The 10,922-nt window shown below is 67.6% G+C and overlaps 3 protein-coding genes across 3 annotated transcripts; 2 read left to right on the top strand and 1 right to left on the bottom strand.

Moving 5' to 3' along the window:
* Window positions 1-1,144: 1,144 nt before the first annotated feature.
* Window positions 1,145-4,412, bottom strand: CHLNCDRAFT_58614 (hypothetical protein; the record flags this gene model as incomplete). The annotated part of the gene is made up of 12 exons (XM_005845244.1): window positions 1,145-1,248; window positions 1,416-1,529; window positions 1,671-1,775; window positions 1,920-1,992; window positions 2,045-2,247; window positions 2,478-2,604; window positions 2,783-2,844; window positions 3,007-3,153; window positions 3,327-3,458; window positions 3,603-3,737; window positions 3,918-4,066; window positions 4,213-4,412. 12 exons carry the CDS (start codon window positions 4,410-4,412, stop codon window positions 1,145-1,147), a joined length of 1,551 nt encoding a protein of 516 aa, XP_005845306.1.
* Window positions 4,413-5,174: 762 nt separating this feature from the next.
* CHLNCDRAFT_137049 (expressed protein) lies at window positions 5,175-7,017 on the top strand (the record flags this gene model as incomplete). Its single annotated transcript, XM_005845371.1, has 7 exons — window positions 5,175-5,345; window positions 5,444-5,537; window positions 5,643-5,749; window positions 5,839-5,940; window positions 6,145-6,349; window positions 6,471-6,610; window positions 6,892-7,017. 7 exons carry the CDS (start codon window positions 5,175-5,177, stop codon window positions 7,015-7,017), a joined length of 945 nt encoding a protein of 314 aa, XP_005845433.1.
* A 350-nt stretch (window positions 7,018-7,367) lies between these two features.
* On the top strand, window positions 7,368-9,896 carry CHLNCDRAFT_137048 (hypothetical protein; the record flags this gene model as incomplete). The annotated part of the gene is made up of 7 exons (XM_005845370.1): window positions 7,368-7,787; window positions 7,952-8,130; window positions 8,362-8,494; window positions 8,733-8,806; window positions 9,140-9,275; window positions 9,551-9,745; window positions 9,885-9,896. The coding sequence occupies 7 exons, from the start codon at window positions 7,368-7,370 to the stop codon at window positions 9,894-9,896; spliced, it is 1,149 nt and encodes a 382-aa protein (XP_005845432.1).
* Window positions 9,897-10,922: the final 1,026 nt, after the last annotated feature.

Raw genomic sequence — 10,922 nt, 5'->3', positions numbered from 1 at the left:
GGCAGCAAGCTTGGGCCCAAACGCCGTGCCGCCGAGTCCCGTGGCTGCGACCGTAGACCGTGGGCCGGAAACTGCGGCCGCAGCTCGGCGGCACGTGGTTCTGGTCAAATCGCCAAGCGTGCAGCAGCGCCGAACCACGCTTCCCGGCCTCGGCGCATGCCTTCAGGGGCCCCCTATCGCTGGGCACACCCCTCCAACACCGAACATGCGCCCGGGGGGGAGGGCGGCCCGGGCGGCCCAGGCCAAAGTGGGCCGCCCTCGAGCAAGAGGCGGCCGGGCTGTGTGCTGAATGAATGAATGGCGCTGGCGACCCCGCCCTGCAGTCTGCTCGATACGGCCGCATTTCCGACTGACTTTCGAGCCTCTGCTACTCCCGCGGCGGCCATGTCAAGTTTCTGGCCCTCCCTGCAGCACAACCATGGTGCAAACATGCTCCCAGTACGGCCGAAGTACAAATCACGCGTCCCGCGTGTTCTCTTCTTCTTCTTCTCTTCTGCTCAGCCGCAGGCTTGGACCGACAGGCTCTGGGCTGGTGTCTGCAGAGCTGGCATGCTGTATGTACTCGCCTGATTCTCCCTGAAAACGCCGCTAGGACGGCCAACTCTCTGAGCGTTGCTAGGGTTTTGCACTGGTTTTGCGACTCTCTCGCTCCCCTGGTGCCAGCACACCACTTTCGGGACTTGTGGCAGCAATATGGGCACACGGATGCCATCATTGGCGATGCCTTGTTGATCTGCCATGCTGCGGAAGGCTGGCAGTTATTCAATCGAGTCGTTTTGCAGATATCAGCTGATGATGAATCATGCAATCATAGGGCATGCACTGGGGAAATTCAACTGGGACGGAGGAGCCGTTTGAAACGTTGAAACTCGTCAGGCGGTTCTGCAATAGCACCCGGCCTGCTGCAACACAAAATTGCAAACTGAGATCGGAGGCGAGGAATGAATGCGGACAGTTGCATGAGGGCCAACTTGGGGTATAGGAAGGAAAATAAAACACATATATTTAACAGAATTTGCGCTCGGATCATTTGGAGAGATCGAAAACTGAGGAACTCGCTCCTTGAAAGGACCAGCCGGCTGATCGGCACATGCAGATGCACGCCAGCTGGCCGCTGCCCACTGGCCGCTGCCCACACTGTGCGCTACAGCGTGCTGCTGGACAGCGACTGGTCGATGCTGCCATTCTGCTCCGGGCGGCCACCGTGCAAGAACCAAAAGGCTGTCCCCGCGCCGACGGATTGGGCATCTGCAGCAGCACACAGCAGCACATGGCATTGTTGTGCTTTGCGGCCATCAGGCGCCAGCTGGCAATGAAGTGGTGCATGGGCCAGGCCATGCCAGCTTCCACTCCGCCCTGGGCCCAGACAGGCTGCAATGCTGCTGCTGCTGGGCACTCAAGTGAACACGACTCACAGTCGAGGCCCCGCTGCTCCACTTCCTTGCTGGCCCGCAGCCAGCCAATCTTCTTGAGGGCAAAGAACAGCGACCCGCAGATGGCGGCGCTCCAGGCAGCGATGCACACCAGGCCTGCAATTGAGTTGGCCGGAGAGGGCAGAGGTTAGTGCAGGCAAGGTGTGACCTAATTGGGGCTGCTGCCATGCCATTGGCAGCCTCCAGTCAGCCGCACACAGCTGGCAAGCGGGAGTGGCGGCAGCAGCGTGGGCGCACCTAGCAGCTGGATGCCCAGCTGCGCCACGTTGCCGCCGTAGAACAGGCCGTAGCCTGCGTCGCTGTTGTATGCCTCCTGCACGCCCGTCTTGGTGGCAAACAGGCCTGCAGGCGGCGGCAGGCGCAACCATGTAGTGTTCATGTCCTGCCTTACCAAGCGCATATTATGCTTGGAAGAAGCAGTTGTTGCGCAGCGGCCACAAAGGGCTCCGCAGTGTGCCGCAGTGGCGGCGCCCGCGCTGGCCGCACCTCCTGCAATCAGGCCCCAGGCGCCGCAGCAGCCGTGCACCGAGCTGACGTCGAGAGGGTCGTCGATGCGGGCCTGCAGCAGTGAGCGAGGGTGGGCAAGGCCATGGGGCAGCGGGTAGCCCCACCCAAGAGGCAGAGCGTGGCCCGAGCCAAGCACAGCAGTATTCCGAGGTGCAGCGAGGCAGCCACAGCCGCCCGCCAGCCGTTCTGCTTGCCTTGGTCTGAAAGAACTTGCTGCAGAATGTGTAGACGGTGCCGCCAATGGCGCCAATCAAGAACGCTGCCCAGGGGGTGACGACGGCGCACGGGCCGGTAACAGACACCAGGCCTGCAGCACACGGCAGACGAGAGTGGATGGGAGGAGCAAGCAAATAGCGGGGCCAGCACCAGCACAATCTCAGGGTGCAGCACCACGCGGCGTAGCCAGCAGCCAAAGAAGGAGGCAGGAGGGTGGCTGCAACTGCGCCGCTCCGGCTGCAGAATGACAGCGTCTGTGTTGCAACCACCGTTGCGGGCACGGCAGGCTGCAAGGCGGGACAAGTGCAGCAATGCCCGCACCAGCCAGGATGCCGTTGAGCAGCGGGCCGATGTCCCCTGGCGAGCCCATCAAGATGGTGAGAGTCAGAGTGATCAGGCCGCCTGCCCCGCCGCCCAGCGTGGTGTTGACTGCAATCTTGCTCGCCAGCTGCGCTCAAAAGGCAAGGCGGGGAGGAGGTCTGGGGGCAGCAACAGCATGCCAATTGGAAGCCGGATCCATGTGGCAGCATGAGCAGCAGGCGGCAAGCAGCCGCACGAGGCGTGTCATTGACTGCTTGCCGCACGAGGCGTGTCATTGGCCAGGCCTGCCTGCCCATGACGCGCACCTCCATGCAGGCCTCGTTGAAGCACTTTGTGGAGCCGAAGTTGAAACCATACCAGCCAAACCCTGCGGCAGAGAGCACGGGGCCAGGCGCGGCGGGCTCTTGAGACCGCAGGCCTGCCAAAGGCCAGTTGCTTGCAGCAGGGTCGCAGCCACCCCTTGCTCCATCCCACCCCCAGGCCCGCAAGCAGCTCCTGGGCACGGCAGGGCAGGGCAGGGAGGGCTCACACAGGATGAAGGTGCCCAGCGCTGCGTGGGAGGGGTTGCACCCCACCATCTCAACCAGGGTGCCGTCTGCGGTGTAACGCCCCTGGCGCGGCCCCAGCAGCCACGCCCCAAGCAGCGCCGCAGTCCCCCCCAGCAGGTGCACCACGCCTGCAGGCAGCGCGGAGGGCACGCACCATCAGGCAGAGGTATGGCCTGCGCGGCCTGCGCGGGGCCTGCAGCAAGCGCTGCCCTGCCCTGCCAGGCAGCACAAAACACCGGCGTGCGCGCCCCACCCCACCACTGATCACAATCAGCATGAATGGGGAGAGAGGGAGGCGCACCAGATCCGGAGAAATCTATGAGCCCCACTGCATTGCTGAAGGTGTACACCCGCTCCCCAGTGGCGCAGTCCACACGAGTGGGGGACAGCCAGCCGACGGGGCTCCACACCCAGTGCGCCGCCACGGGGTACACTGCACGCCAGAGCACGCAGGGCGCAAGGCGGCAGGTAGCGGCTCAGCGGCAGGGTTTGGAGGGCCGCGGCGTGGCGGCAGGGCGGCAGGGCAGGCACACCATGTAGCAGCGGCAGGCAGGCGGGAGGCGGCGGGCGCCCTCACCCAGCCCAGTGATGGCCAGCGTGTACATGACATAGGATCTGAAGCGCAGCCGCTCGGCCACCGCGCCCGACACGGTGGTGGAGGCAGTGGCGGAGAAGGCCCACCCGAAGAACCAGCGCGACAGGTAGCCCGGCCCTGTGGCAGGCAGGCAGGCGGGCCGGCAGGCTGGGTGCGGGGCGTGGCGAGGGCCCCGGGCGCTGGGCGGCGCCGGTTGGGCGGGGCAGCCGGCAGGCGGGCAGGCTGGTGGGGGAGGAGAAGATCAGGAGCGAGGCCGCGAGGCCTACCAGGGCGTCCAGCCAGGCCCAGGGCACTTACTAGAGGTCACGTCACCAGCCAGGAAGAAGCCCGTGGTGCCGATGAAGGCGTTGCCGCTACACACGCCGGACCCCTCAAACGCCGCTCCCACCGCAAACCACATTGCTACTGCCACGGACGCATCTATGGTGTTCTTCAACAGGATGTTTCTGCGAAGGGGAGCGGACAGTGGGCGGGTGTTGGGAGGCTCCAGAATGGCAACGCAGAATGTGCATACAGGAGGTATGCTGTACGGTGCTATATGGTACATGACCTGACCATATGTGCAAGCACTGCGTACGCTTGGCCCACCCACCTGACGTTTTTCTGCCTCACGCTGCCCGCCTCCAGCAGCGCAAAGCCGCACTGCTGAAAGAACACCAGCGCCGCGCAAATCAGCAGCCAGAAGTTGGTCAGCGCCAACTCGAGGGACGTCGCGTCGGCGGTGGCGGCGGCGGCCGTGCTGTTGCCTGTGCTAGGCCCCGCCGGCACGCCGCTCCCAACGGTTGAGCTCATCCCGGCCTGCACTGCAGATTCGTGCAGGCGGGAGCCAAATTATGGCCATCCATGGGCGATGGTCCCCACGTGCCTGGCATCCCTATCGCGCAGCCTCCCTGGACCTTGCAGCGATCCCACAACCCTGTCTCACGCACCTACACGCCACTGGTCCTTTTTGCTAGCCGTCCCGTCTCGGACTTTTGTTACCAACAGCGGCAGCAGTCTCCACTCCCGGCTGGCTGCCTGGGCCGGCTGGCTGCAGCTTTGACGAGAGCAGGCTGCAATTGCTTCTGGAGCTATCACCTGTGATTTGGCTGCCAAGTGGCAGAGAGATCAGTACGAAAGGCCTTTCGTAGAAGGCGGCTAGAGGTGATCACATGCATGGGATTGGCGCATATGCAGAGGCACGGCAAAGTTGCATGACTGCGGCCGATGGGTTGGGAGTGGCGCCGCCACCGCCGCAGGTCTGCCGCCGCTGCCGCCCGCAGCTCGGCTTGGGGGTGACCGGGCCAAGCTTCGTCACCAGATGGTCAGGATCCGTCAGCAATGATCAGCACGGCACTCCTGATGGGCTGCAGCTCCTGTTCCACGCTGGCCGACTCAGCTTGAGGTACCTGAGTAAGTACAAGTAGAGATGCCATCTGCCAAAGCCCCCTATAGAGGCCCCATCTGTTGCAGACAGGGACGATGATCAGCTCCAAAGCGATCCATCAGCTTCAGTGACTGTCGCCTGCTGCTCCGCTACTCAAATCGCCGTTTTGACTCTCCGATAACACCGCCATGGTGCGGCTGGGCGAGTACTCACTCAACCTGGTCGGCGCAGGCGGTCAGCTGCTGCCTGAGGTTCAGCACAACGGCAGGGCATACGCGGTGGCCTCGCCTGGCGACCCCTTCACAGTGCGCTTGGCGCAGCGCCCGGGCTACAGCAAGCTAGACGGCAGCCACAGAATGGTGAGTGGGGGATGTGCCGTCGCCGTCGCCGCTCCACGCCCGCCAACCATCCACCTGTGGCCGCCCTTCTCCTCTGCGGTCGCCCTTCTCTGATACAGGCCAAATTGTTCATGGACGGAGTGTATGTGGGGTACAACAAGGTGTTCGAGAAGCCCAGGTTCGGCGACTTCGAGGGCTTTCTGAAGGCTGGAGGTAAACCAAAGCCTGTGCCGGCAGCGCAGTTGCGAGCAGGAGGACGCCGCATGCACCCCACCTCGTGCCCTCAAAGCCCGCCCCCCCCCAAAAACTGTTCTGCAGATGCGCACGGCACCGCCTACCAGTCCTTTGTGTTCAGCAAGCCAGTGGAGACGGCAGCCAAGCAGGTCACGGGCCTCAACTTCCAAGAAGGCAGCATTCGGTGCCAGGTCGGCACACGCTCGGGGCCGTGCAGCGCTGCCGCTGCTGCGCCTCCCCGCCGGGCGCCCACTCCTGCCTGTCCGGCTCTGGCCAGCAGGTGTACCGAGCACAGTTCACTGGGGACCGGGCGGCGCTGCCACGGTACTATGGACCGGACTCCACCAACGAATCCATCGCCAAGATGCCCGAGGGCAAGAAGGTGCGCCCCTACCCTCCGCCTGCCGCCTTATCAGCAGCCACACAACCCCTTATGCTCATCACGCATGACGTCGTGCATGGTGCCTGGAGCTGGCGGCCTCACATTCATTGCAGCCGGCTGCATGCATGTCAGTATCAGGCCCATGCCTGCCGCCTGCCTGCCTGCCTACCTCCCCCATCCTCCCCGCCTCGCTGGCGCATGCAGTTCTTCTTGGCGCCCTCGCTGACCACCGGCAAGGGCGAGCTGAAGCTGGGATCCGGCTTCGACACCCGCACCTTCATCATGCTGGATGGAGGCCAGCCCACGGCGGAGCTGGAGCTGCGGTACGAGACCGCCGCCACGCTGCTGCTGCGCGGCATCCTGAAGCGCGACAACCCAGCGCACCGCGCCATCCTGCAGCAGTTCCCAGGTGGGGGGTCGGCTGCGCCTGGCTGCGCCTACATGCTGCGTTGGGGACGCTGCATGTGCACCCTGTGCTGCAGAACGCATCCATTCGCGCTCCTCGCCGCCGCTGCGCCGCCGCGCTGCAGACACGGCGGAGCGAGAGGAGGGGGAGGAGAATGATGAGAGTGCGGCGGGGCCCTCGCGCGGTGCGGCGTCGGGGGCGGGGCGCAAGCGGCCGCTCAAGCAGCAGCAGCAGCAGGCTCAGCGGCAGGCAGCGGCCACGCGGGTGAAGCGGGAGCGAGAAGAGGAGTTGATAGACCTCACAAAGGCACGCCGCCCAGCCCTGCCTGCTCCGGCCTGCTTGCCGGCACTGCTCAAGCTGCCTGTGCGCATGGCGATGCCTGCTTGCTCGGCCCGCCTGCCTGCGCTGCCTGCATGTGGCATGCACATGCGCATGCACACTGTGGAAGCTTGCGCGTGCCAGGTGCCTGGCCTGTGCTGCGCTGCCGCTGGCGCGCCCTCATGCGGCCTTCCCCACCTGCGTGCCTCCTCCTGCCTCCCCTGCAGGCCTTCGACGAGGATGACGAGGTGCTGGCGGCCAAACGGGCGGACAAGGTGCTGGAATGTGACCTGACGGCGGAAGGGGAGGGACCCGAGTGGCGGGCAGTGCAGAAGACGGTGCACGGGTTGTGAGGAGCGGCGGCAGCGCGGCGGGCGGCTCCCTCACATCAAGTTTTGCCTGTAGTTTACTGTGCCATGCTTTACTCGATACCAACATTTCATTGTAAGCGGGGCTGCGGCTCTCTGAGCGTGTCATGCAGGCGGCGGCGGCGCCGCCGCTCACCTGGCGGACGCGGCGCCACTCTTTCCTTCCCATGCATGCGCGCGTGTGAAAACGGGCAACCCAAAGCTGCCCGAGGCACACCACTCTCGCTGTGTCAAGGAGGGGAGCACGGAGGCTTACACTGCTGCTGGGGCCACTGCATCAGTTGGCAGACGGCTGATCCACCAGCCTCCGCCCAGCAGAAACCCGCCGCAGCAGCATGTCCGCCGTGATGAGACGCCTGCCGCGCCTGGCCGGGCGCGGGGTCGCGGCCATCACCTGCGCCGCCATGCCGGCGGCGCTGGCCGCGCCCGCCGCCCCTCGCCTGGCTGTGCGCCCCCTCCTGGCCGGCGCCAGCCCCTTCCTCCTGAAGCAGCAGCGCTGGTCGCAGCTCCACCAAGGCAGCCGGTGGTTCTCTGTGGCGGCATACCCTGAGGGCGCGGAGAGCGAGAGCAGCGCCGAGGCGGAGCTGGAGGCCGCCAGCCCAGAGGTCAGCCCAGAGGCCGGCGAGCCCGAGGAGCCCGCCGGCAGCGACGCCGGCTTCGCCCAGGAGGGCGGCTACGCCCAGAGGCGCGCGCCCGCGCCGCCCAAGCCCACCCGCGTGTTTGTCAACAACATCTCTTGGGACACTGCCGACGAGGTGGGCTGCCGCCGGCTGGCTGGCTGGGCTTTAGGCTGGGGTGGCGGCTGCACTCAGGCGCGGTGTGCCGTCTGCTTGCCATTGCCACCCCCATGATGTTGTCGCCCTCCCGCTCCCTCTGTTAAGCCCCACACCTCGCCCTCCTGCCCCCGGCTGCCCCGCAGGTGCTGGCCGAGCACTTTGGGCAGGCGGGCTCGGTGACCAGCGCCCGCATCGTGCGCAAGCGGGACACGGGCCAGTCGCAGGGCTTTGGGTTTGTGGAGTTTGAGAGCGCGGAGGAGGCCAGTGCCGCCATCGAGCGCCTGCACACCTCCCAGCTGGACGGCCGGGAGCTGCAAGTCAGGTGGGCGGGCGGGCCGCGGCCGGCGTCCAAAGGGCCGCTGCCCGCTGCGGGGCGCGCAGCCTGGCAGGCTGCCCGCTGCGGGGCGCGCAGCCTGGCAGGCTGCCCGCTGCGGGGCACGCAGCGGCGGCACTGCGCCACGGCCGGAGCGGCTGCTTGCCCCGGGGCGGCCTGCTGCCTGCTGCAAACCTGCAGGGGCTGACGCCGGCGCTGGCTGCCCTGGCGGGCTTGCAGGGAGGACCGCGGCGACAAGCGGCAGGTGCGCGGCCCGGGCCGGGACGGGCCGCGTGAGTTCAGGGATGGCCCTCGCGACTTCTCTCAGGGCTACCAGAACCGGGCGCCCAGGCAGGGAGGCTACCAGTCCGCCGTGAGTCCGCCGCACGTGCACCCCCGCCGCCGGCGCTGGCGCCACCCCACGCCGGGCGCCCCATGCGGCGGGGAGCACTTGTGCTGCGCGGGGCCTCGCTCTCCCGCAGATTGCTCTGACCGCGGCTGGCTCCGCACCTGTTCCGTGCCTGGATGGAGAGAGAGCCTGCCGCCGGCCCGCACCTCCCCTGACGCCGCCGGCGCCGCCGTCCGCGCGCCCCTCCGCCTGCGCCCTGCAGCCGGACACTCGGGTGGTGGTGCATGGCCTACCCATCACTGACTTCCAGTGGCAAGACTTCAAGGACCTCGCCAAGTGAGTGCCCTGCCGCCGGGGCGCTGCCCTGCTCACGGGCAGGGCGGCTGCGGCCGGTGGGGCGTTGGCCTGCTCGCATGCGGGACGGCTGCCGGGGTCGTGCCCGCCAGCCGGCGCACAAGAAACATGGGGAGCGAAGCATGGCCGCCGCGCCGCCACCCGCGCGCCGCGCCATGGCCAGGAGCCCAGCGCCCGGCGTGCCCAGCGCGGCCCGCCGGCTGGCCCGCCTGGCGCCGCGTGAGCCTTGCGCCGCTAGCGAGTGTGTGCGTGTCGCCGCGCGGTTGTGGCCTCCCACCCCGCCCCGCTCCCGCCCCGCCCCGCCCCGCTCCGCAGGCGCGCGCTGGAGGAGGGTGGCGGCAACACGGAGGGCGTGATGCGCGCCGACGTGCGCACGCACCCCGACGGCACCAGCCGCGGCTGGGGCATCCTCACCATGGGGACCCCCGCCGACGCGCAGACCGTCATCGAGGTGAGCTGCTGGCTGGTGGTTGATTAAGTATGACTGATGCGCGTTTGGGTGTGTGTGTGTGTTGGGTGTGGCGGGTGTTGCGCGTGGCGGGTGTTGGGGCCTGCCGGCGCCCAGCCAGGCACGAGCGAGGAGGCCCCGCCCGCTGCAGCGGCGCACCCGCAGCGCTTGCTCGCGCGGCCACGGGCCGGCGTGGGCTGCTGCGGTTCCTGCTCACCTGCCCCTCGGCTGCCTCGGGCGCCCGCCTCATGCCTGGCCGCCCGCCTGCCCACCTGCAGGTGCTGCACGGCTCCAGCATCGACGGCCGGGTGGTGTCCGCAAAGATGGATGAGTTTGCGCGTGGCAGGGAGCAGGGCCCGCGCGGCGGCGGCTACCAGGAGGGTGGTGGCGACAGGCGGGAGTACGGCGGCGGCAGGCGCGAGTATGGCGGCGGCAGGCGGGAGTATGGCGGCGGCAGGCGCGAGCGCGACGGGGTGCGTGCGCCGCCGGCGCCGCTCTCTGGCCCCTGGGGGCCTGGGCTGCCAGCGCCGCCGCTGTTGCCTGATGGTGTGGTGGTGCTGCTGGGAGCTCTGGCAGCTGACTGGCGCCCTGCTGCGTGTGCCTGGGGTGCAGGGCGATTACTGAGCTGAGCCAGCGTGGGGAGCGCCCTGTGTGATGCTGACAACGTCGCGGCGCTGGCGGCGCGAGCGGCACGCCCTACTTGGTGCCCCGCGCCTGGCCTGAAAACGTTAAAAAACGGCAGGAGAGGGTGCATGATGATCCGTGTGCATGGTGTGGAGGTGTGACATTCCTTGTAATTGCATGCTGCCAAGCCCGTGCCGACGGTAGGGGGCCTGGCGGCGGCGGTGGGGTGAGGCAATAGGCCATGGCCGGCCAGCGCGCTCCAATGCAGCCCGGCAACGGTGCATGATCCTTGCCTTGGAAATTTGTGGCCCCTGGGGTTCCCTTAGCACTCTTCAGCCAGCGGGGCCCTGCCCTTTGGTGAGCCTGGTGAGTTGGGGGGCGGGGTGCATGGGGCGACCCTCATCGGCGCGTCCACATTTTCATCATCTTTTCATCTAGCAGGCTTGACAAGCCGAGCACTCGCCACTCCCTCCTCCCTGCCCCAAGCCCTCGCCGAGAGGGTCCCTCCCGACGCGCTCGACAGGCTCCGCGGCTGCTCCACCATGCTGCGGCGAGGTGTATCTGTGCTGCCGAGGCTGGCGGGGCGCGGCGCCGCGGCCACCAACCCCGGCGCCGCCGCTGGGGCAGGGCCGGCAGGCGGCGGCGTGGCGGGCGCCTGCCAACAGGACGTGCAGCAGCCGGCGCCGCAGCAGCAATGGCAGCTTCGATCTCAGAAGCAGCAGCAGCAGCAGCGCTGGCAGTCGGCCCTGCCGCAGCCTGCCTACGCAAGCGATGACGAGCGCGAGCATGGCGGCGGGAGCAGCAGCCCCTCTGCCGTTGATGAGCGCCAGCAGGACGCCTACCGGCGCAGGCTGCAGGAGATGGCCGGCACTGCCAGCTCAGCATGCCAGCAGGAACCAGCCGCCGCCTGGCCCAGCCCGCAGCAAGTGGCGGCGCAGCTCCGCGGCAGCCGCGGTGGCGGCTGCGGCAGCAGCTCTGCCAGCAGCTTTGCCAGCAGCACGCCCAGGAGCAGCCTGCCGGCCCCGG

This window comes from Chlorella variabilis, assembly GCF_000147415.1.
Source record: "Chlorella variabilis unplaced genomic scaffold CHLNCscaffold_18, whole genome shotgun sequence".
NCBI lineage: Eukaryota > Viridiplantae > Chlorophyta > Trebouxiophyceae > Chlorellales > Chlorellaceae > Chlorella > Chlorella variabilis.
This window is presented reverse-complemented; position numbering and strand designations above follow the sequence as displayed.